At 35.7% G+C, this 26,282-nt stretch overlaps 1 protein-coding gene across 2 annotated transcripts in view; it reads left to right on the plus strand.

Moving 5' to 3' along the window:
• Positions 1–2,237: 2,237 nt before the first annotated feature.
• The window catches only part of LOC121380545 (lysosomal acid phosphatase-like), a 28,470-nt gene continuing 4,425 nt past the window's right edge, over positions 2,238–26,282 (plus strand). For both annotated transcript variants that reach the window (XM_041509399.1, XM_041509400.1), the window contains exons 1-10: positions 2,238–2,388; positions 8,679–8,774; positions 9,987–10,073; positions 10,467–10,619; positions 11,539–11,628; positions 13,850–13,936; positions 15,202–15,328; positions 17,007–17,092; positions 17,509–17,683; positions 23,525–23,647. In XM_041509399.1, coding sequence (XP_041365333.1) covers positions 2,287–2,388; positions 8,679–8,774; positions 9,987–10,073; positions 10,467–10,619; positions 11,539–11,628; positions 13,850–13,936; positions 15,202–15,328; positions 17,007–17,092; positions 17,509–17,683; positions 23,525–23,647 — 1,126 coding nt within the window. In that variant the 5' untranslated portion in view covers positions 2,238–2,286. The remainder of the gene's footprint in view (positions 2,389–8,678; positions 8,775–9,986; positions 10,074–10,466; positions 10,620–11,538; positions 11,629–13,849; positions 13,937–15,201; positions 15,329–17,006; positions 17,093–17,508; positions 17,684–23,524; positions 23,648–26,282) is intronic.

The following is a 26,282-nucleotide window of genomic DNA, read 5'->3' on the forward strand; positions in this document are numbered from 1 at the left end:
CCGGTTCGGTGGTGGCAGCGTCATGGTGTGGGGAGGCATCTCTATCCACCACAGGACCCCCCTCTATGTGGTGGATGGCAATCTGAATGGAATCCGCTATCTGAATAAGATTATCCGGCCGTTGGTTCTCCCAGGCCTTCAGCAGATTGGCGGCGGGGCAGTTCTGCAGGATGACAATACCAGACCCCACCGCGCCAGGGTGGTAACGGACCTTCTCGGACAACAAGGTATCGCCAGGATGGATTGGCCAGCATATTCGCCTGACTTGGCCCCAATAGAGCACGCCTGGGACGAATTAGGCAGGAGAGTTCGGGATAACCATGCCCCTCCGGCCAACCTTCATGATCTGGGTCAACTTCTTATGGCAGAGTGGCAGGCCATTCCCCAAGAGTTCTTCAGACGTCTGATCAACAGCATGAGGCAACGATGTGTCGAGTGTATTCGCGCCAGGGGTGGATTCACACACTATTAAACGAATGTTCTAATGTGTAAAATCCATGTTTGACAACCTTCAACTTTGACAGCATGTCATGTGACTTTCTTGTATACAGTGACGTTTATTTGTGGTTTTTTGTAAATATGGAACAATAAATTAAATTTTTGGTGTAGTTTACATCATCAATCTAATACACTCTGAAACTTATTTGGTTATAAATTTTTGACCCTTAAATTCTTTTGAGTAGTATACAATAAAATGAATGAACAACCAAAACATTGGGTGATATTTGAACACTGATTTTTTCCTACTTTCAGGATATTAATTTGATCGTTTAAAGTTTGTTTTAAAACCCATATATATATTCTCGACGATAAATATAATACTTAGCTTATGTTATTCACTGACGTGGGCACCGGGGTGGGGGGGGGGGGGTATATATATTTATACATATACTTATATACATGTGTGTATGTGTCCTCCGTCTACGCACACTTTTGACACCTTGCTACGCCCGTGTTATTGAAAATGCAATTATGCTAGTCAAATAATTAGTACCACATTTGTAATGTGTAGCAAAATAGTATAACACGTCGGTAAGACTATTTGTCAAAATTACTAAATGTCAATTAAAAAGTCAATGTGCTCTTGTGGTGTCGTTAAACAAAACAAACTTTAACGTCGGTCTGCTGAGGCCTGTCTATACGGCAAAAAGTTGTAGGCTATATTAAAGGTGAATGGATAACTAGGTCTGTCTGATACTGTACGTGGTACTGGTACCTTCAAACTTCAAACCAGTTTGTACATGCCTATGTCCACTGGGGTTCAGGCATGCCCCCCCCCCCCCCCCCCGGTCTTATCCCTGGCAAGGCCAGCGATTCGACCAGGGGGTACTGGTACCCGCACAATATAGTTTTTTTTATACGTCTGATAGGTCGGCAATTACTACCAATACACGGATATAGGCTTAATTACCCCGGCCAATTCACAGGGATTAACACCTACTTAATGTAGACTACCGGCCTTAGTGGTGTCGTGGTTAAAAGGTTGGTAGGTACTGGGTTCGCTGTCCGGTACCGGCTCCAACCCAGAGCGAGTTTTAACGACTCAGTGGGTAGGTGTAAGACCACAACACCCTCTCTTGTATTACTAACCACTAACAACTAACCCACTGTCCTGGACAGATAGCTGAGATGTGTGTGCCCAGGACAGTGTGCTTGAACCTTAATTGGATATAAGCACGAAAATAATTTTAGAAAGAAGGTAGACTGACGGAATCTTGTTTTACTGATTTGTAATTTTTTTTAAACTTATACAATGGATGCAGTAGCTATATCAAGAGCTACTTTAGCGATAATATTGCGTTTTAAATCCATGTCGCATTTTTATTGATATTGAACAGAGGCTATCATGGCTAATTTGTTTTTTTTCATTTTGTACAGATGATTTTAAAAAAATTCAAAAAATTAAAAATAAATGATTTCATATCAAAGAAATAACTCAAAAATACAAATGGAAAACTCATATTACTAGGCCTTCGTCACGGAAACAATGGAAGTGGGAATAAACTGCTGACAAGAGTGTGCCACGGCCACTTGTACCAAAATACAGCTTCTTGGATAAAAAGATAACAAACATAATTAAAATAGAATTTATTTGTAGGATCATTTTGAAGGGAGTGGATGTACCAATGAAAACCAAGACTGTACTCCTATTGAAGCGTTCGCTGCAATTCAACGTAAATGCCTTGGAAATCTCGAAAATTAACGGGAAACAGTACATTATTATTTTGTAACGGGACAGTGGGAAGGATAACAGTGAACTATAAGAAATGTCCTCGTTCAACAACCATGATTCTTTCTAACTATGAACATTTCCTTTCTGTTTTATTGTTAATAGTGTTTTTGGATGGTGTTTCTGTGTCGCAACCAAGTCTTCGATTGGTTCAAGTGGTAAGTTGTCGAGTAGGCCTATCGACGTATCGTCAACATCTCGAACTTCTTGTCCGAACCAAATTGTTAACAACTACAAAAAATTACTCTCCTACCTTTAATTGCCGTTAGATTTTCTCCAAAGTTTGTCCGGACAGAAATCTTGAAAAAACCATTACAATGACACAGATTCCACATACCAGGTAATAACGAAGTATGGCGATCTCGCCCCGTGTCGATCTCGCCCTGGTAAATGTGTACTTTACGTGTATTTATTATAATAAACTGTAAACTTAAACAAGAAAAATCCTGGCGATCTCGCCCCGGCTTGCAAGTGAAATCGTCAGAAATGTAAACTACCAATGTATTACATTTTACAACAAGAAAATCAAACCATGACTACTGCACATGTATTTACTTAATGAAGTAAACATAAAACAGCTTGTAACTTGAATATTGTTGAGTTATAATGTACTGGCGACTTCGCTAAACAGACATGCAACACGGAAGTAAATATGGCGATCTCGCCACAACGTGTCCCAACACAAAACTAGTAGTATAAGTGGTATAACCCTGTAGTTTTGGCACAAAAACATGCTGATAATGACAGTAGATATATACTATAATATATGTTGTAATATATGTCTTCTAGCAAGTCTAATATGTATGATAACTTCGCCTAACGATGAAAATAAGTCCTGGCGAACTCGCCCGGGGCGACTTCGCCAGGTCGAGATCGCCAGGCTCCGTAATAACTATGTCACACATACGTTTCTAGACGTTTCGTACCCAAACCCGTTCGTACCATACCGTTTCGTAACCACTACTGCACTAGCATACCAGTTCGTAACCAATTAAATAATGTCATACATTACACCTAACATTAATATTTTTTTTAAATACACATTTATAATGTTATATTACAAACATATTGTAACATTTAGCAAAAAATTTGTTTTAATAATCATTCAGTATCTTTTATAAGCATTAAAGGAGACCGGACACCAAAAGACATGTAGTGTGTAATGGATTAAGTTAGCGTCAAAGACCGCATTACTCTAACGCCCGGCTCGCTGCGAGGCACGGTCAGCTGCGCGTCTTAGGTTTGGGGTAAAAACAGAAGTGGGCGGGATTATGCATAGATCTGAACGAAAACGAGGCAATACGTCATCGGTGAGAGTTACCAAGCAATACCGGTACACATGTTGATTCTTTAGTTGTGCCTTTTAGTCGTCTTTTTTTTTTTTTTTGTCTCCAGGTTTATCGGAAATTTAATTTACAAGAAAATTAGTGTTATTATATATTGTCGACGTAATTATATGATGGTTAACTGCGCAGTGTTTAACTGCAACAGTAACAGCAATGCATCCCAAGAAACGACCAACATCATGGTTTCGATTTCCAAAAAACCGAAAGTTGTTTTAAAACATGGACGCATTATTGTCGTCAAACGGGCTTTACACCAACTAAATACAGCAGGTTATGTATGGTACATGACGGACCGGGTATAAACTCTACATCAGATTTTGGTTACAATGGCAAAAATTAATGTCATAAAGAAAAGCTCACCCCCCCCCCCCCCCCCCCCCCCCCCCCCTCCAGTTCTTACGGGCCTGTTTTATTACGTACTCTCAAATTATTTTCTGATAGAAAACCTGGTACCTTTGGCAGAGGTTCAAACAATTGGTCGTCTAATTTTCGACTATTACCATAAAATAATATAATTAATCACTTTTGGCATCTAGCAATTTAAAGCAAAATTAACAATAGTTACCATACCACATGGAATAAGCATCATATATTATTTTATTTTACCTGTAATATATTTTCATCAGGACTTACTTCTTCCTCCATGAATGATTAAAGAAAATAACACTGGATATATTGTAATTATTTTTATTTTATTCCAATATATACATGTAACAAATGTGTTTTATGTCAGTATGTGGAGCAAACTACCTGAAACAGTTGGTTTGAAATCATGATTACAAAATCCTAAAGATAAAAGGAACTGGTTCCTAATCTCACCCTCTACATATTATCTACATTTGTATAGGCCTGTAGGAACGATATTGGAAGTGTGTGTGGGGGGGAATACAGTCTCTAGTGAGGGATACAAACTAGATTTTTATCTGTATATCATCTTTATTTATGCAAAGTAGTGAAAACTTAAAACATACATTTTCATCCTAGAGTGTGTGATGGAGAACAAGCCCCTAGGCCCGCCCCTCCCCAGTTCCTACGGGTCTGTTGTATTTTATATTAATAAATGCAAAGACTACATAATAATATTGTCGATAAGACATATTAGTTGTAAAGTGATTGTCAGTATGTGGCAACAGTATAATATTTTCAAACATTTCTATGTTTCTGTACCCGGCTGTGGACAGTTTCGGCAGACTGGTAACACATTTTCATAATAATTAAAAGTACACGGTTTAACCAAACACATTAAAACTTGGAGGGTAACTAGTTAAGAGAACAAAGTTTTTTGTTAAATTATTATATCTTGCTTTGGTGAGGAGGGGACGCTTTTTGCAAATTTGCGAAATTGGCCTCTGGAATATCCACTGACGTGTCATATTTACATCTATGCTGAACAAGATTTATGATGAAATATTATAAAATTTTGTGTGCTTTTCGTCTAATTAGGTCCATTTGCTTCAATTTACATTAAAAATGTCATAAAAAATTATGTTTTAAAAATGCTTGTATGCTAGTCTATGACCATGTGGCTTCCTCGTCTTCGTCGGCAGTTGATTCATCCGAATTTTCGTCTAAGACAACATTTCCAGGATTAAGGACAAAGTCTCTGATAAGTGGTTCAAACTTATACGGTCTGATGCCATTGGCACAAGCTGGACACAATTCTTCATCACTCGAATCGCTAAGTTCGTCCATGCTGCTTGGTAGTTTCTTCAGTTTTCCTCTCATCGATGACGTCACGGGTCTAGCTCATCAATTGTCGACAGTTTCCGGCAAACATCGGAGATCGGCGAAAAAAAAAACCCAACCAAGACTGGCACGCTTAACTTAGTCAATATGGGGAGCGCGGTAGTTGCGTGTTGTGGTTTATGACGGCAAACAATTCATTACGCCGTATATATGGTTTGGTGTCCGGTCTCCTTTAAATGAGCAATTATGTGCTGTGCATCACTGAAGCATGCCGTTTCGTAACCAAAAAGCATACCTTTTCGTAGCCAAAGAGCAATTCTTTAAAAGTTCATAATGCTACTTTCACCTGTCAATAATTGAAGGACTCGGTGCTAAATAGGGAATAAGTCACATTTTGAAAGTTTTGAGAAATATACCAACATATAAGTTTTTATTAATTTCACATTTACCTTTACCATAAATACAATTGTATGAATGTACTGGGTTTCAATATCTCTATATATAATTATATAATTATGTTAATATTACTATGTTTGTAAATATTATTATGTTTGTACATAAAATCTTTTTTGTCATGTAGAAAGAAAAATGTTATGTGTTTGAAATATATCAACAAATAAGCTGACTTCGCTTGACATGATTCTTCGTGACAATTTCTAATCCCTAATTATTAAAATGCAGTTGGATTGGATTTTTGTTGTTTTGTTTTTCATTAAATAACATGTACAAATGCGGGTACGAACTGGTATGCTGATGTTCCTCTGGTTACGAACTGGTATGCCTTTGGGTACGAACTGGTATGCTTTTGGGTACGAACCGGTATGGTACGAAATGGTATGGTTACGAAACGACCTAATACCTTAAAATTGACACGCATTGTCGGTTTGTTTTTATTACTTTGGTTCAAAGACTTTATTAAGTTAAAATAACAAGTTACAGATCTTCCAGACGTTGAATTACCATCACATTGCTGTCATACATGTCGAATGCATGCAGTTAAAATTAATAACAGTGATTATTAAAATAAACAAACATCATAACACCTACGCTGTATTTATGGATTTTCTCGTTACCGGTCGCGAGATCACTATTATGCTAATTGAATTCTTGGTATTATTATTATATCTGAGCTGTCGGATAGATTATGTTTGTTCACATCAGAAGATAGAAAATGGTTTAGCCAAAATTTTAGCCACTTGCAAATTTTATTAGCCATTTTTTTAAAAATAATTTTTAATTAGCCAATGGCTAATTTGGCTACCGACAGCGTGAGCCTTGGATGTTTTCAGTGTGTGGGAGTTTTGGGAACGGGGTGTTAGGATAAAAATGATTGATTGCCAACTTAAATGTACTTTTAAAAAGTTCTTCAACTATCGTTTATTCAGTTAAATGGCACAGTTGATTCTGTCAGTGGGCTTCTTCTTTGATCGGCCTTGAAGCTTGATTGCTCGGCGCCTTTCTGACGGATTAGCGGTCCCAGTAGATGTGGTAAAATTACTAAACACCAGTTGTGAGCAGACAACTGGTCCATTGTTAGGTATTTAGGAAGTGTTTTACCTGTCATAGTAATTAGCTGTGCTTGATATACTGTTACACAAGTTGTTTGCAAGAGGTAGTCGACTTGTGAAAATTGTTTTTCTAAAGCACTTCAAATCAAGATGTAGCGGCAGTTGATTTAAGGTGCTTTCACAAAGTCAAAGCGCTTACTTTACGGACCAAGGCGTATCGGGCCGCTACGCCTAACAGCCCTGGGGAAACTCCTGGATTCCACATGACTCGTAGAAATTGACTTAAAATGGAGGAGATGAATTAACAATCGGTGCATGTCACATGACCTCACATGTGCCACATCAACAAGGCCAAAGCATTTAATTTTTATGATTTTTAAGACCCCTGTTGCTAGAATTTATTTTCAATTATTTTATTCGATCTGCAAAAGGTATGATACATTTTTGTGCCTCTACTGTAGTAAATAGTATTCATAATCCATTCATAATAATTGTAAATAATTTTGAGTGTATGAATTGTGTTAATTAATAATCAGTTCATTAAAAAAATTATATCAGTATTGACATAAAGTCTTTGCACTTATAAGTTATAATTGTAGCTGAAAAATGTAGAATAGTATTTCTGTAAATATCATATATATGTTTTTGTCGTTAGGTGAACACAGTTTTGGGACATTGATGGTAATGCTTCAAAGATGATTTGTCCCCACTACATAATCGGCCCCAGTCAGTTTCAGCCCCATTACCCTAGTTGTTTCAATCCCGGTTATTTCTCGATTTGGGCGCAGTTTTGGTGTATATTATACTTTTGTTTGTTATGTGATGTGCAGTGGTTTAAGCATGTCCACCCCAGTCGTCACCTCTGCTGTATAAATATTGTGGAATTTTTCCAGCATTCTAAAAACAAAAATGTCATGCATCTAGTTTATTGTTAAAAATTGTAAAGAGATGCAAAGTGATATTGTTGGAATAATGTCATTAAGTTCAAAAGTAGCTGTCAAAACAGTTCCGAGTTCTGTATTGAGCAGATACATATGTACCCTATGTTATTATGTTTTTATTTTTCATAATTTTAGTTTCTCTAGTTTCTGTAAAAACTACCAGTAAGTAGAATACAAGTATTTTTCTATAAAATTTGGGCCACTCAGAAATTGCATGAGCCATTCAAATTTTTTGGCATGACTCGATCATAACAAGTTAAAATGATAATTTTTTTTACTGTGATTAATATTTATAAAAGAAATCCACATGGTTAAATTTACCAGTCATGTTTCCCATGTGATCAAATTTGCTAAAATACAAGTTGGTAGTGAAAAAACAAAACACTAAATCCACAATCAATAGAAAAGCAACGTGGTTTTGCAGCATATAATAATATATTGAGGCAATGTAGAATTCTGATGTATAGAGAATAATACATGAGTGGCCATTAGATATCATTTATCTCACAACAAGTTGTTTTAAAATGTATCTAATGAGCGAAAGCGATTTTGATACGTTTTTAAACAACAAGTTGAGATAAATGGTATCTAACTGACATGAATGTATTATTCTATTTCTTACATACATGTATCCTCAAAGACCATGTTTTAAGCAAATTTTAACATCTTTTTCGACTCAAAGTTATTTACAGTCGTTGCACTTGTAGCAAAGTTTCGCGTCACAGATCCATGATTGTCAAGTTAACTATACGTCACAATGTAATCGATTTCCATCATGTAGTTTTTCATTGGATGTATATGGCAGTGGTGACCTGGTCATCACCTAGGAGCAGCTAGTCTTAAGTCTTGAAATTGTTAACACACATACATAAATATATAAATATAAATATAAATAACACATGGTATTCTCACCAACGGTTGTGTAAGACATTTTGTTAGTAACTGGTAAAATGTTTTATTTTTACAGATTTATCGCCATGGAGATCGAAGTCCAACATTTACTTACCCTACAGATCCCCATCAGGAAGATGCATGGCCTCAAGGATTTGGTCAGCTATCAACGGTTAGAATTATTTTGTTTCTGACTGTCACACCCAATCTCACTGGAGTCTTACTGGCCACTCAGGGCCGGACATAGCCAAGTGGTAAAGCACTTGCTTGATGTGCAGTTGGTTTGGGATCGATCCCCGTCGGTGGGTCCATTGGGCTACATTTATTTCTTGTTCCAGCCAGTGCATCAAAGTATATCAAAGTCTGTGGTATGTGCTATCCTGTCTGTGGGATGATGCATATAAAAGATCCCTTGCTACTAATGGAAAAATGTAGTGGGTTTTCTCTCTAAGACTATATGTCAAAATTACCAAATGTTTGACATCCAATAGCCGATGATTGATTAATCAGTGTGCTCTAGTGGTGTTGTTATGCAAAACAAACTAACTTTTACTGACCACTCCAACTTTAGACCTTCATCAGTAGATCTATAACAAATGCCGTTGTTATCACTCGTCCAGATAACTCTTTGTTTGGCCAGTCAACGCTCTGCTGCTATAGCAAACCAAGGGGAATGACTATTGATTATAACAAAAAGTCACCTCAACAAGAAATAGCCGTGGCTCATGTCAGTTAAAAGTTTGTTTTGTTTAACAACACCACTAGAGCACATTGATTTATTAATCTTTGGCTATTGGATGTGAAACATTTGGTAATTTTAACATATAGTTAGAGGAAGCCCACTACATTTTTCCATTTTTGCACGCATAACAAATAACTTGATGCATAACGGTACTTTTTTGTCTATTTTCAAGACTTACATTGTATTTCACTCAAACAATGTTGTAGTCATTTGACATGGATGGATGTGTGATCTACATACATTGTAGCATTACTGCGTCTCAGATACAAATGTGTAGTGAAATATATGACTTGGATCACACAAAATGATCAATATCTTGGGAATTGTGTTAGTTGATGACATTTGATAATTACAGAATCTGATGTAAATGTCAGCTTTTACAGCATTCCATCATTTTTCAGAAATGGTTTAGATAATGCATAGTTAGGTTATATTTACGAATACTAACCGTTCGAGGCAGCGGGAATGAATCACTTCGCTCATGGCCAGAAGTCCCCCTAATTAGTTATTTACATAACAATATGTTATACATGATTACCTTACCAGCTGAGTTTCTGTTTCCCTCGTTCCTAGAATTAGTTCAGTTTAGTAACAAATCCTGAAATTCACAGCAGTCAGAATTATTGGATTGTTGTTTTTCAGGTTGGAATGGCACAAGCATATGAACTGGGTCAGTTTCTAAGACAGCAATACTCTGGATTTTTGAATTCCACATATATCCGGTCACAGGTAAGAATTACATTGTATATTGCATTTTAAGTTCCAGATATTTGGCTGTCTCAGGCAGTAGAGCTCTTTACCATTAAATAACAAATTACATATAGTTTGAATTAACTTCTTGTTTAAATTATATATTTTGTTAAATTTTAAACAGGAAAATGTTTGGACCTTAGAAACTAGTGTCAGTGACTTTATTCTAGATTAATTAATTATTTTATTAAAAATGCTTGACATATTCCTTACATATAATTTATAAATTCAGATAAATGTTAAATTTATATTTCGTTAAAAGTTAAATTATGCATTATGTCAGGTTATGTTATGTTATATTTCTAATCATATTAAGTTATGTGTTAAATGTTGAAGATTATTGATTGATGCTAGTTTGTGTTAAATGTGTAGATTCATGTGCGGAGTTCGGACAAGGACCGCACATTGATGACGGCTTCCACTGTACTGTGGGGGCTGTTTCCCGCGTCGGGCTCCCAGGTATGGAAACCAGGCAGCACGTGGCAGCCCATCCCTGTCCACACCGTCCCATTGGACGAAGACTTGGTAATATATCTTATTTATCTCTCTCCACCCATACCTCAGATTTGTATAATGAATGCAGGCTCTAATTTTGCTGGCAAATTGAGCAACTGTTTGGCCAAAAGTCTGCTCAAGTCGCTGAGTTATTGGCAGTAGTGAGAAGTCTAAGTCACCTTAATATTTTCGACCTAATCTGATTTCAAAAATGAAATCACACAACAGACGTCATGACTCCGACTTGTTTAATGTCATAGCTCATTTGGCACCTTGTCGTCATATGTCGATCCTTGTTTTTACTTTGGCGCCAGACTGTACATCGATGCATGTCGTGTCGTTTGCTGTTACCAGTCAAGCATTGTTCATCTTCAGCCACATTATTATTTTCAATAATGCAAGAAAATACTAATTAATACTTTCATTTTAACATAACAGCACATTATGAACTACTTAATAATATCACGTTTTTAATGAAACATACAATTGTTTTGTTTAAAGTTTATTGCCAGAAGTAGTATTTTATATCAAAATATTAAGATTAGAACCAAGTGTCTAATTAACAATTTTCCTGGTTAAACATGGAAAATGGCGAAATGTACAATGAATGTTCATTTCGCCTATTTTTATCAAGCATCTGCCCTTTTTTCTGGGAAGGGACAAGCCACTTCTCCAACTTTTACACATCTAGATTAGGGCCTGATGATTATAGTTTAAATATTTGCCCAAGTGTCCATGTTTAGTCATACACCTGTGCGTTTTGTACAAGTTTGTAGAACACTGATTAGGTTATAGTCACGTTAGTTTTGAGGGGACATTATAATTCAACATACACATGTATATTGTTTGCTAATTATTAAATTAAATAAATGTCATTAATGTATATTATTACTCATTTACATGTATATATTTATTTACTTATTTATTTGTTTATTTATTTATTTATTAGCTCATCTATGCCCATTGCCCAGCTTATGACAAGCTGTACAAGAAATTGTTGGCCTCACCTATTGGCCAGAAGATTGAACATAAGAATAAGGTTTGACTCTTTTGATGTGATACTATAAAATACTTTATTTTCACATGGACTTTATTTTTATGTTTTTACCATGTGAATAAAATTCGGGCAAATAAATTTTACATGAAATGCAGGCTGACGAAAATTGGATGATAAAAAGAATATAATGTCATTCAACCAGACATGGTTAGTTTCCGTTTTTGAGGCTAGTAATAACAATTAAATATTAGAATCAAGAAAACTATGTTTAATTACATACATGATAAACAATATTAACACTTAAAAAGTTTTGTATGATTTTCTTTCATAAGTGCTAACGATCAGTTCAATTGGATAAAAGCAACATGCGTGTTAAATGATGGAAGTAAACATACATTATTTTGGAATGTTAAAAATGTGGAAATTAAACAAATCTGGCTTGGGCATGTACGGTAATACTCGAAGTACCTGTTTCATCTTCACCCTAAAGGTTTTGCGTGTTGGTCAGTCACAAACCGTATTAACTAGTATTTTAACGGCAATAAATATTGTTTCAATTAAACTTGAGTTACCATTGCGTCTTCAAGTTTTGTTTTTGTTTTCGGGATTAAGTACATTTTATCAACTGACATCGTTTTCCAATGCCTAGTCATGTCGACTGGTGTGTGCAGGCATGTATTTGCAGACTACCATTGACTCGATTGTCAACTCGGCATTAGTTTGTAGGTTTGTGCCAAGCGTACACATGTAACTGATTATTACTATGCAGGGTTTAAGTTGGACTGACAACATTAGCAATTTGGTGTGTTTTTGTTAAAATGTTTAGTAAAATTTATCAATGGTTGAAATATGAAAGCAGCGCTTCTAGAATGTTTATCAAATCCACTAGATCAGTGATTTAAAAAATGTACTAGCCACAATTAAAAGTTCACTATCCCTACTTTACTTTAAGTTAATACAATTTTACTAAATAATAGTAATAATATAAGTTGTAGAAGCATCACGAGGGGTATATGGCTTTTTATGTACCCTCTGTGTGTTCTTTTACCCCGAGCCGAAGGCGAGGGGGTAAAAAAGCACACAGAGGGTACATAAAAAGCCATATACCCCGAGAGATGCTTCTACAACGAATTTATCTTGCCAACATGTTAAACCATATAGCCAAATAATCAAAATAACGCCAGAAAATAATTGTTAACAATTTATTAACGGAGCCGTACCACGCGGACGCGAACGAAACCACTTGCCAGTGACGAAAAATAGTTCCGTCGATAAACGAGTTTTTAACTTCAAATGTTTGTAATACGAAATTGTCTGAAACAGATATTAATAAAAAAAATAAAAAACACTTTTTTTTAATTAGAAATGTATGTAGTAAAAAAATAAAAAAAATAAAAAAACAAAAAACAACAACAACTGTTGCTAATCGCGCATTAATACAATAACACCACGACCGTAATTAGGTGGCCGAGTTCAACATTGCAGCTTTTAAAAGTATTGAAATAGTGTATTTTATAGTAAAAATAAAATTAATTATGTATACTTGGTTGATTATCAATGTTATTTATAATCTAATTATTGCTTTAGCATTAACTGGGGCGGCTGGAAACTGTTGGAAATTACAGACGGGCTATAAGAGAATTTGGCTCCGCCCACAGGGGGATAAGGGATTTGTCCAACGGCAAACAACCAATGGGATTAAAGAATTTTACATGAAGGCGAGATAATCAGATATGTCACCTAAAGAGGGAAATGGAGCTTAAAAACACTCAAATTTGGGGTTGAGGTGGGGTCAGATATTCATATTTACAGAATAGACTTAACTGACACAATTGACCAAAAACAAATTTCATTAGCCGTCGGGCATGGCAGTAGTAGTTATTTACTAGTCCAACATTGAATATCACTAGCCATGGGAGTGGGGCTACCATAACCTAGAAGCCCTGATGAAAGATGTAAAACTTGAACTGTTCTCAGATACACTCAGTTTACAATGAATTATCAAAAATGTCAGATAATTGTTTCACATGGAAAATCATTAATTTCAAACAGATTTCGAGCAGAGATCACAACTAAATTGTTTATGAGAAACACAAGGTTTAGTTGATCCTCTTTCAAACTAAATTTAAACATATTAATTCTCATATTATATATGGCTGTTATAAGTATGTCAGCTCTCTTTAATAAGCTCATTGACTGGTAGATTGTTTACTTATTTTAATATTTTGTTCCTTATTTGTTAATGCATTTAATTTTTTAACAGGCATTAATTGATTATATGGCTAAACATTCAGGATTGAAGCCATCCCTGATAAATCTACTGGAGATAACAAACCCTTTATTCTGTGAGGTAAGTGTGTGTTTGTGTGTGTGTGTGCATCAATGTTTTGTCTATATCTTGACTTCTAAATGCTCTCAAATCACAATTCCAACTGCTAAATTCGTATGTTAATATCTGTGATGTAATATTATAACTTATTATTGTGTAACTGGTCCTATGAATAGATATTTTGAGCCAGCCTATCAGTGCCTTGGACAGATTAATTTTGATTTCAAGATGACAGCCATTTAATTAAGAGTCGTTCTTGTCAATATCTTGAGTTGTACATGCTTTCAGACCACAAAACAAACTGCTATATCCATATTTTAACATCTTTTATATATATGAACTCAATAAAATTATATTTTGATTTCAATATGGCCACCATTTACAAGATATTTTGTCAATATCTTGAGTTGTAAATGCTTTCAAATCACAAATCCAACTGCAATAGTCATGTTTTAACATCTGTGATGTAATATTATAACTTGCTATTCTGTAATTTAGTTTAAGTTTAAAACAAAATGTGACATAATTTGTAAATCATATACAGTGTATGACATAAGTAAATATTTGTCAAACAGATGATGTAAATAACAAAAAGGCGCTAAAAATAAAAGTGGAATTCCCCATTAAAAAATGTTCCAGCCTACATTGCACATACGTGTGATACAAGATAAATTTATCACCCAGTTTGAAAATGACTGTTTTTCATTATATTAAGACTGGATAGGTATGTAATAAAAGCATAAGATTGCATGCATTCCAGAAATATGCTCAAAACCCATTCTTATGTTTTGTGCTGATTTCTTACTTGCCAAACATTCTATTTGATAATTATTTGATTATTTTAAAAAGCAACTCATTTCTGATATCCTATTAGCATGTACATGTAGTGACATTTTTATAAATATCATCAAGTTTCTGCATTTATGCTATGGAAAATTTGTTGGAAGTTATGTTAATTTTTTTTATTTAGGCCTTCATAATTATGGTGATGACTTTTCAAAGCAAACTTTATGCTATTTAGTTGAAGGTTGGTTAAAAAGCATTTGGTGTATGAATTTTAAAACGTTGATTTCAGGTTTTATTATATATAGAAATAATTGAAAAGCAAAATTAATATTTTATTAGTAGAGATATATTTATTATAATTATAGATTATTTCTTTTTTGAAGAAGGTACCTTAAGTGCACGTATGTTAATGTCAAATTCTTTCTAAGGAATTTTATTATTAGGCATGTCTTGTTTACCACAGTTCTGCTTTTCATTTGTTTGCGTTTATACTATTGTAGAAGGCGAACAACATGGATTTTCCAGAGTGGCTTAAGAAAGACAATACGTTTGAGAAAATCATGAAATTTTGGGATGTGAAAGCTCAGTTGAAAGTTAATACAACAGATTTGATCAGAATTAAAGTGGGTAAGTTGATGTATTCTATTGAATTAATTCTTTTACTTCCATCACTCCTGTACTTTTATAGGAGCAAGCATTCCTCTAAATGGAATGGGTCATATAGTCAAGTGCTCTATTGACAATGAGCGCTCTACTGCTGGTATATCAAAGGTCACACTGAACACCTGGCAAGTCATGCACTCAGACTGTGCGAGCACCTGAAAGTGTATTGTGGGGCTGTCTGTGCACATTTATGACATCAGTTTGTGGGGACAAAGAATGGAGATATACAATGTTTTGGAGCAAATCTTCTTAGTTGATTTTTTGTTCTTTTGTGTGCATGTGTTATAGTGGCCCGAATTACGAAGCCTGTTGTTTTTTAAATGCAGGTGTTTAAGCATTGTAAATGTATGTAGTTACACTCATGTAAATAAAAAACAGGCTTTGTAAATTTGGCTCAATGTGTGTGTGTTTTGTATGTGTTTATGTGTGTGTGTGTTATAGGTGATGTAACTCACTCGTCTAACATGCACTGGGTGATGTTGCAGGACTGAATAAACTTTGGGGTTTTCCCATCCCAACCAGTGTCCCACAGTCAATGGTCATGGTATGTAACGTTCTTTTTGTGTGTAAATGTATATTAACCATCTGACTACTGCAGGCGATATGTCTCACCTGACATCATGCACGTTGACATACTGTATGCTGTATACAGTGCATTCCCCAATTCATATTTCCTGCTGTTTTGCACACAGCACTCACCGGAAATAAAAATAGAACACAGGAAATAGATTAACTGAGAGTATGGAAGCTTTTGTTTTTCAGTGGAAAATACCTGAGAATTGTTAGTTGAAAAAATGGTTTTCGGCAGTCATTTTCAGGAATAGATAGCTGATTGTGACAGCTAATTTGGTAATAAATAGAGCTGGGTGGTATCAGTATTTTGAAGGTGATTTACCTCGGTATCAGTGCAGTATTTGGTATTGATACAATACTGATACCGATATTGAGCAGTATTTTCGGTATACTTGACATTAAATTCATGCCTGAGTTAAGTCTCACCCGCTAATTTCATCTATCAGATATATTGTTAGTGCTTTACTAAGTGGTGTAAAACATTTTTCAATAACGAAATTGCAGTAGTTTGAGATTTGCTCGGTATGGTAAATTGGTATTGACATGATACTGATACCGAATGGTATTTATATATACAGTATACCACCCAGCTCTAATATTAAATTTGATTGTTTTACCAACAACGAAAATCACCAAATATTGGGATATTAATCGTGGTCAGTTTAAAAAAAAAATCTGGTCAGAATAACACAGTTATTGGGAATAATGGACAGCAGGCCACAAATGCCCATATGTAAACACAACTTCTTGTTTTTTGCCTAATTTTAATAAACATTAACTGATTTAAAATATAAAAATTAGAAAAAAAACCCACGGAAATAATACTTACTGATTCAAATATGAACTTTATTTTATATATTTGTGAATATATGTGAGTAAAAGTTCTAAACTTGTACCCACTCAGCGTGGTTTTTGTCCAGGTTTTTTTTTAAAGAGTAGCCTATGTGGCAGCAGTGGGTTTCTTTGTTAATTAAGTTCAATGTTTCTCTCCTTTCTTTCTTAGTTTAAAAACCTCATTAGAGATGTGCATATATAAGTAAACAAAATTGAATATTTTCTTCATTTTCAGGTGTTCTTTTAGGAGAATTACAGCAGCATATTGACCACTTGATTACTTATCGAAATATATCTGAAAAGATGTTCATGTATTCAGCGGTAATTGAAGTTATCACGTTTAATTGTTATTACAAACATCAGTTTTGGTAAAAAGTAATTACATGTATTTATTTGAAAATGTTTCACATGTTTTTAGGTTTTTTCATTACATTAAAATGTAATGCATAATATTATGCAACTAATGCATATGTTTCAACTAATGAAGTATACTTTGTAAATCAAACGTTACAAAGTCAGTTTTATATAGTGTATTTTTAAGTGGTGCCAAATTGGTGGGGTGGTATGAGTTTTTCTTAGTTTAGTTTGTTTATTCCTGTATTTGTTTTTATTTGTTTCAACAGTCTGAAAACAGAAGCTCATGACATGTTTTTATACATGCAGCTACTATAAAATGTTTGTTTATCTACAACCTTGATTTAAAATGATGAAATTAGTATATGAATGTATGTTTTCAGCATGACACCAATATTGCTGCTATTTTGAATGGTCTCAAGTTGTTTGATGGCCACCACCCCGAGTACTGCTCCTGTCTGATGTTTGAGCTATACGAGATTTCTAACCACTCGTTTGGAGTCCAGCTGTATTACAGAGAACATGCCAGCCAACAAACCCAGCTCCTCAAAATACCAGGTTACTTTATTTACTCTAAACTGTTCATTATTCATTGGAGGGCAAGACGTAGCCCAGTGGTAAAGTGCTCACTTGATGCGCAGTTGGTTTGGGATCGCAGTGCACGACGATTGGTACACCAAAGGCTATCTTGTCTGTGGAATGGTGCATATAAAAGATGCCTTGCTACTAATGGAAAAATGTAGCGGGTTTCCTCTTTAAGACTAAATGTCAAAATTACCAAATGTTTGACATCCAATAGCCAATGATTATTAAATCAGTATGCTCTAGTGGTGTCTTTATTCATTGAAAGTTATTAATGACCTGAGTTAAAGAACCCGAGTTTGGTTGCTATTTTGTTGTATAATTTTTGAGTTTTGTTTGACTGTTATTTAACTGAACTGAAGATGTTAAATAGATATTATTATATGAGCTTGTGTTTTGTACTGTTTTTACAAAATGAGCATCAGGATTTTTGTATTGCCCGAGCAAGAGCGATGGCAATACATGAATCCTGACACTTGTTTCGTAAAATCAGTACAACTCACACGTGAGTGTAATAATTTCTTTATTATCCATATAATTATTGTTATATTGTTATGAATAATGAAGACTGTCTCAAAATGTTTCAACTACAACTAGAAGAAGATGACGAAATGACATCATATTTCACATGCACAGTCTGAGTAGTGCTTCAAGACTAGTATATCAAAGGCTGTGGTATGAGCTGTCCCGTCTGTTGGAAAGTGCATGTAAAGATACCTTGTTGCTAATGTAGCCATTTCTTCAGACTATTGTCAGAATTATCAAATGTTTGACATCAAATAGCTGATGGTTAATGAATCAATGTTGTGTCATTAAACAAAACAAACTCTAACTTTACATGAAGTCTGTGGAATCCACTAAGAAACTTGTGACCAAACTAAGTACAGTTTATCTCAGAACACTTCTCTCTGTAATATGTGTACAGTCATGTACGGTAGTTTCCTTTCTCTTTCTTAAATAGTTAACAACTTGTGACCAAACTAAGTACAGTTTATCTCAGTACACTTCTCTCTGTAATATGTGTACAGTCATGTACGGTAGTTTCCTTTCTCTTTCTTAAATAGTTAACAACTTGTGACCAAACTAAGTACAGTTTATCTCAGTACACTTCTCTCTGTAATATGTGTACAGTCATGTACGGTAGTTTCCTTTCTCTTTCTTAAATAGTTAACAACTTGTGACCAAACTAAGTACAGTTTATCTCAGTACACTTCTCTCTGTAATATGTGTACAGTCATGTACGGTAGTTTCCTTTCTCTTTCTTAAATAGTTAACAACTTGTGACCAAACTAAGTACAGTTTATCTCAGAACACTTCTCTCTGTAATATGTGTACAGTCATGTACGGTAGTTTCCTTTCTCTTTCTTAAATAGTTAAAAACTTGTGACCAAACTAAGTACAGTTTATCTCAGAACACTTCTCTCTGTAATATGTGTACAGTCATGTACGGTAGTTTCCTTTCTCTTTCTTAAATAGTTAACAACTTGTGACCAAACTAAGTACAGTTTATCTCAGAACACTTCTCTCTGTAATATGTGTACAGTCATGTACGGTAGTTTCCTTTCTCTTTCTTAAATAGTTACAACTTGTGACCAAACTAAGTACAGTTTATCTCAGAACATTTCTCTCTGTAATATGTGTACAGTCATGTACGGTAGTTTCAGAACTTTCTCTCTGTAATATGTGTACAGTCATGTACGGTAGTTTCCTTTCTCTTTATCTTAAATACACTTCTCTCTGTAATATGTGTACAGTCATGTACGGTAGTTTCCTTTCTCTTTCTTAAATAGTTAACAACTTGTGACCAAACTAAGTACAGTTTATCTCAGAACACTTCTCTCTGTAATATGTGTACAGTCATGTACGGTAGTTTCCTTTCTCTTTCTTAAATAGTTACAACTTGTGACCAAACTAAGTACAGTTTATCTCAGAACACTTCTCTCTGTAATATGTGTACAGTCATGTACGGTAGTTTCCTTTCTCTTTCTTAAATAGTTAAAAACTTGTGACCAAACTAAGTACAGTTTATCTCAGTACACTTCTCTCTGTAATATGTGTACAGTCATGTACGGTAGTTTCCTTTCTCTTTCTTAAATAGTTAACAACCTGTGACCAAACTAAGTACAGTTTATCTCAGTACACTTCTCTCTGTAATATGTGTACAGTCATGTACGGTAGTTTCCTTTCTCTTTCTTAAATAGTTAACAACCTGTGACCAAACTAAGTACAGTTTATCTCAGAACACTTCTCTCTGTAATATGTGTACAGTCATGTACGGTAGTTTCCTTTCTCTTTCTTAAATAGTTGAACACTTGTGACCAAACTAAGTACAGTTTATCTCAGAACACTTCTCTCTGTAATATGTGTACAGTCATGTACGGTAGTTTCCTTTCTCTTTCTTAAATAGTTAACAACTTGTGACCAAACTAAGTACAGTTTATCTCAGAACACTTCTCTCTGTAATATGTGTACAGTCATGTACGGTAGTTTCCTTTCTCTTTCTTAAATAGTTGAACACTTGTGACCAAACTAAGTACAGTTTATCTCAGAACACTTCTCTCTGTAATATGTGTACAGTCATGTACGGTAGTTTCCTTTCTCTTTCTTAAATAGTTAAAAACTTGTGACCAAACTAAGTACAGTTTATCTCAGTACACTTCTCTCTGTAATATGTGTACAGTCATGTACGGTAGTTTCCTTTCTCTTTCTTAAATAGTTAACAACCTGTGACCAAACTAAGTACAGTTTATCTCAGTACACTTCTCTCTGTAATATGTGTACAGTCATGTACGGTAGTTTCCTTTCTCTTTCTTAAATAGTTAACAACTTGTGACCAAACTAAGTACAGTTTATCTCAGAACACTTCTCTCTGTAATATGTGTACAGTCATGTACGGTAGTTTCCTTTCTCTTTCTTAAATAGTTAACAACTTGTGACCAAACTAAGTACAGTTTATCTCAGAACACTTCTCTCTGTAATATGTGTACAGTCATGTACGGTAGTTTCCTTTCTCTTTCTTAAATAGTTAACAACTTGTGACCAAACTAAGTACAGTTTATCTCAGAACACTTCTCTCTGTAATATGTGTACAGTCATGTACGGTAGTTTCCTTTCTCTTTCTTAAATAGTTGAACACTTGTGACCAAACTAAGTACAGTTTATCTCAGAACACTTCTCTCTGTAATATGTGTACAGTCATGTACGGTAGTTTCCTTTCTCTTTCTTAAATAGTTGAACACTTGTGACCAAACTAAGTACAGTTTATCTCAGAACACTTCTCTCTGTAATATGTGTACAGTCATGTACGGTAGTTTCCTTTCTCTTTCTTAAATAGTTGAACACTTGTGACCAAACTAAGTACAGTTTATCTCAGAACACTTCTCTCTGTAATATGTGTACAGTCATGTACGGTAGTTTCCTTTCTCTTTCTTAAATAGTTAACAACTTGTGACCAAACTAAGTACAGTTTATCTCAGTACACTTCTCTCTGTAATATGTGTACAGTCATGTACGGTAGTTTCCTTTCTCTTTCTTAAATAGTTAACAACTTGTGACCAAACTAAGTACAGTTTATCTCAGAACACTTCTCTCTGTAATATGTGTACAGTCATGTACGGTAGTTTCCTTTCTCTTTCTTAAATAGTTGAACACTTGTGACCAAACTAAGTACAGTTTATCTCAGAACACTTCTCTCTGTAATATGTGTACAGTCATGTACGGTAGTTTCCTTTCTCTTTCTTAAATAGTTAACAACTTGTGACCAAACTAAGTACAGTTTATCTCAGTACACTTCTCTCTGTAATATGTGTACAGTCATGTACGGTAGTTTCCTTTCTCTTTCTTAAATAGTTAACAACTTGTGACCAAACTAAGTACAGTTTATCTCAGTACACTTCTCTCTGTAATATGTGTACAGTCATGTACGGTAGTTTCCTTTCTCTTTCTTAAATAGTTAACAACTTGTGACCAAACTAAGTACAGTTTATCTCAGTACACTTCTCTCTGTAATATGTGTACAGTCATGTACGGTAGTTTCCTTTCTCTTTCTTAAATAGTTAACAACTTGTGACCAAACTAAGTACAGTTTATCTCAGTACACTTCTCTCTGTAATATGTGTACAGTCATGTACGGTAGTTTCCTTTCTCTTTCTTAAATAGTTAACAACTTGTGACCAAACTAAGTACAGTTTATCTCAGAACACTTCTCTCTGTAATATGTGTACAGTCATGTACGGTAGTTTCCTTTCTCTTTCTTAAATAGTTGACAACTTGTGACCAAACTAAGTACAGTTTATCTCAGAACACTTCTCTCTGTAATATGTGTACAGTCATGTACGGTAGTTTCCTTTCTCTTTCTTAAATAGTTAACAACTTGTGACCAAACTAAGTACAGTTTATCTCAGAACACTTCTCTCTGTAATATGTGTACAGTCATGTACGGTAGTTTCCTTTCTCTTTCTTAAATAGTTGAACACTTGTGACCAAACTAAGTATAGTTTATCTCAGTACACTTCTCTCTGTAATATGTGTACAGTCATGTACGGTAGTTTCCTTTCTCTTTCTTAAATAGTTAACAACTTGTGACCAAACTAAGTACAGTTTATCTCAGAACACTTCTCTCTGTAATATGTGTACAGTCATGTACGGTAGTTTCCTTTCTCTTTCTTAAATAGTTAACAACTTGTGACCAAACTAAGTACAGTTTATCTCAGAACACTTCTCTCTGTAATATGTGTACAGTCATGTACGGTAGTTTCCTTTCTCTTTCTTAAATAGTTAAAAACTTGTGACCAAACTAAGTACAGTTTATCTCAGTACACTTCTCTCTGTAATATGTGTACAGTCATGTACGGTAGTTTCCTTTCTCTTTCTTAAATAGTTAACAACTTGTGACCAAACTAAGTACAGTTTATCTCAGAACACTTCTCTCTGTAATATGTGTAATATGTGTACAGTCATGTACGGTAGTTTCCTTTCTCTTTCTTAAATAGTTAAAAACTTGTGACCAAACTAAGTACAGTTTATCTCAGTACACTTCTCTCTGTAATATGTGTACAGTCATGTACGGTAGTTTCCTTTCTCTTTCTTAAATAGTTAACAACTTGTGACCAAACTAAGTACAGTTTATCTCAGAACACTTCTCTCTGTAATATGTGTACAGTCATGTACGGTAGTTTCCTTTCTCTTTCTTAAATAGTTGAACACTTGTGACCAAACTAAGTACAGTTTATCTCAGAACACTTCTCTCTGTAATATGTGTACAGTCATGTACGGTAGTTTCCTTTCTCTTTCTTAAATAGTTAAAAACTTGTGACCAAACTAAGTACAGTTTATCTCAGAACACTTCTCTCTGTAATATGTGTACAGTCATGTACGGTAGTTTCCTTTCTCTTTCTTAAATAGTTAAAAACTTGTGACCAAACTAAGTACAGTTTATCTCAGAACACTTCTCTCTGTAATATGTGTACAGTCATGTACGGTAGTTTCCTTTCTCTTTCTTAAATAGTTAACAACTTGTGACCAAACTAAGTACAGTTTATCTCAGTACACTTCTCTCTGTAATATGTGTACAGTCATGTACGGTAGTTTCCTTTCTCTTTCTTAAATAGTTAACAACTTGTGACCAAACTAAGTACAGTTTATCTCAGTACACTTCTCTCTGTAATATGTGTACAGTCATGTACGGTAGTTTCCTTTCTCTTTCTTAAATAGTTAAACACTTGTACATGTATAATCAAACTGTAGTAGCTTGTTAGCATAATGGCACATTATTATTGAGGTCATTGAATGTTTTTTTTTAATTTAATATTTATTTAGGCTGTTCATCTTCAATGTGTTCTGTCGAGGAGTTTGCATCAGTGTTGAAAGATCTGATCCCAGCAGACCCTAAAGCAAGCTGTAGTGGTAAAGAAGAACCTTCAGAAGATGTCTCCGCCACAGGTAGATTGTTCTGTCAGTAACATGTCATAGGGTGAACGTTCGCGTCTCCGCCACAGGTAGATTGTTCTGTCAGTAACATGTCATAGGGTGAACGTTCGCGTCTCCGCCACAGGTAGATTGTTCTGTCTCTGTCAGTAACATGTCATAGGGTGAACGTTCGCGTCTCCGCCACAGGTAGATTGTTCTGTCAGTAACATGTCATAGGGTGAACGTTCTCGTCTCCGCCACAGGTAGATTGTTCTGTCTCTTTTAGTATCATGTCATAGGGTGAACGTTCGCGTCTCTGCCACAGGTAGATTGTTCTGTCTCTGTCAGTAACATGTCATAGGGTGAATGTTCTCGTCTCCGCCACAGGTAGATTGTTCTCTCTCTGTCAGTAACATGTCATAGGGTGAACGTTTGCGTCTCTGCCACAGGTAGATTGTTCTGTCTCTGTCAGTAACATGTCATAGGGTGAACGTTCTCGTCTCCGCCACAGGTAGATTGTTCTGTCTCTTTTAGTAACATGTCATAGGGTGAACGTTCGCGTCTCCGCCACAGGTAGATTGTTCTGTCTCTGTCAGTAACATGTCATAGGGTGAATGTTCTCGTCTCCGCCACAGGTAGATTGTTCTGTCTCTGTCAGTAACATGTCATAGGGTGAATGTTCTCGTCTCCGCCACAGGTAGATTGTTCTGTCTCTTTTAGTAACATGTCATATGGTGAACGTTTGCGTCTCCGCCACAGGTAGATTGTTCTGTCTCTGTCAGTAACATGTCATAGGGTGAATGTTCTCGTCTCCGCCACAGGTAGATTGTTCTATCTCTTTTAGTATCATGTCATAGGGTGAACGTTCTCGTCTCCGCCACAGGTAGATTGTTCTGTCTCTGTCAGTAACATGTCATAGGGTGAATGTTCTCGTCTCCGCCACAGGTAGATTGTTCTGTCTCTGTCAGTAACATGTCATAGGGTGAATGTTCTCGTCTCCGCCACAGGTAGATTGTTCTGTCTCTTTTAGTAACATGTCATATGGTGAACGTTTGCGTCTCCGCCACAGGTAGATTGTTCTGTCTCTGTCAGTAACATGTCATAGGGTGAATGTTCTCGTCTCCGCCACAGGTAGATTGTTCTATCTCTTTTAGTATCATGTCATAGGGTGAACGTTCGCGTCTCCACACAGGTAGATTGTTCTGTCTCTGTCAGTAACATGTCATAGGGTGAATGTTCTCATCTCCGCCACAGGTAGATTGTTCCGTCTCTGTCAGTAACATATCATAGGGTGAATGTTCTCGTCTCCGCCACAGGTAGATTGTTCTGTCTCTGTCAGTAACATGTCATAGGGTGAACGTTTGCGTCTCCGCCACAGGTAGATTGTTCTGTCTCTGTCAGTAACATGTCATAGGGTGAATGTTCTCGTCTCCGCCACAGGTAGATTGTTCTGTCTCTTTAAGTAACATGTCATAGGGTGAACGTTTGCGTCTCCGCCACAGGTAGATTGTTCTGTCTCTGTTAGTAACATGTCATAGGGTGAACGTTCTCGTCTCCGCCACAGGTAGATTGTTCTGTCAGTAACATGTCATAGGGTGAACGTTCGCGTCTCCGCCACAGGTAGATTGTTCTGTCAGTAACATGTCATAGGGTGAACGTTCGTCTCCGCCACAGGTAGATTGTTCTCCGCCACAGGTAACGTTCTCGTCTCCGCCACAGGTAGATTGTTCTGTCTCTGTCAGTAACATGTCTTAGGGTGAATGTTCTCGTCTCCGCCACAGGTAGATTGTTCTGTCTCTTTTAGTAACATGTCATAGGGTGAATGTTCTCGTCTCCGCCACAGGTAGATTGTTCTATCTCTTTTAGTAACATGTCATAGGGTGAACGTTCGCGTCTCCGCCACAGGTAGATTGTTCTGTCTCTGTCAGTTACATGTCATAGGGTGAATGTTCTCGTCTCCGCCACAGGTAGATTGTTCTGTCTCTTTTAGTATCATGTCATAGGGTGAACGTTCACGTCTCCACCACAGGTAGTTTGTTCTGTCTCTGTCAGTAACATGTCATAGGGTGAACGTTCACACAGCCTGGCTTTACCGGGATTCATCCAGTCAGTATAGCCAGATATTAGTAGTTAAAATTTTTAGTGGGGTCAAATCCAAGTATCCAACATGTCCTTCACAGACAACAAAGTCATCACAACCGTCCAAGTTAGCCAGGGCCCAATTTCACAAAACATCAAAAGTCTAGTATTGCAAGTAAATGTAAATCTACAACTAAACCACAATTCTTATTACTACTAACTAAACTAATGTAGTTTGAAGTACACACATTTCATTCTCTTTTTTTTTTAAATGCTCCATAATGATGTAATGTTCTGCTTGACATAGATGCCAATTACATGCAAATGTATGACCGGTTTAATGATGTGATGTTCTACTTGAAATAGATGCCAAATACATGCAAATGTATGACCGGTTTAATGATGTGATGTTCTACTTGAAATAGATGCTAAATACATGCAAATGTATGACCGGTTTAAAGATGTGATGTTCTGCTTGAAATAGATGCCAAATATATGCAAATGTATGACCGGTTTAATGATGTAATGTTCTACTTGAAATAGATGCCAAATACATGCAAATGTATGAGTGGTTTAACTGCTAGTCACT

This window comes from Gigantopelta aegis, chromosome 9 (assembly GCF_016097555.1).
Source record: "Gigantopelta aegis isolate Gae_Host chromosome 9, Gae_host_genome, whole genome shotgun sequence".
NCBI classification, from domain to species: domain Eukaryota; kingdom Metazoa; phylum Mollusca; class Gastropoda; order Neomphalida; family Peltospiridae; genus Gigantopelta; species Gigantopelta aegis.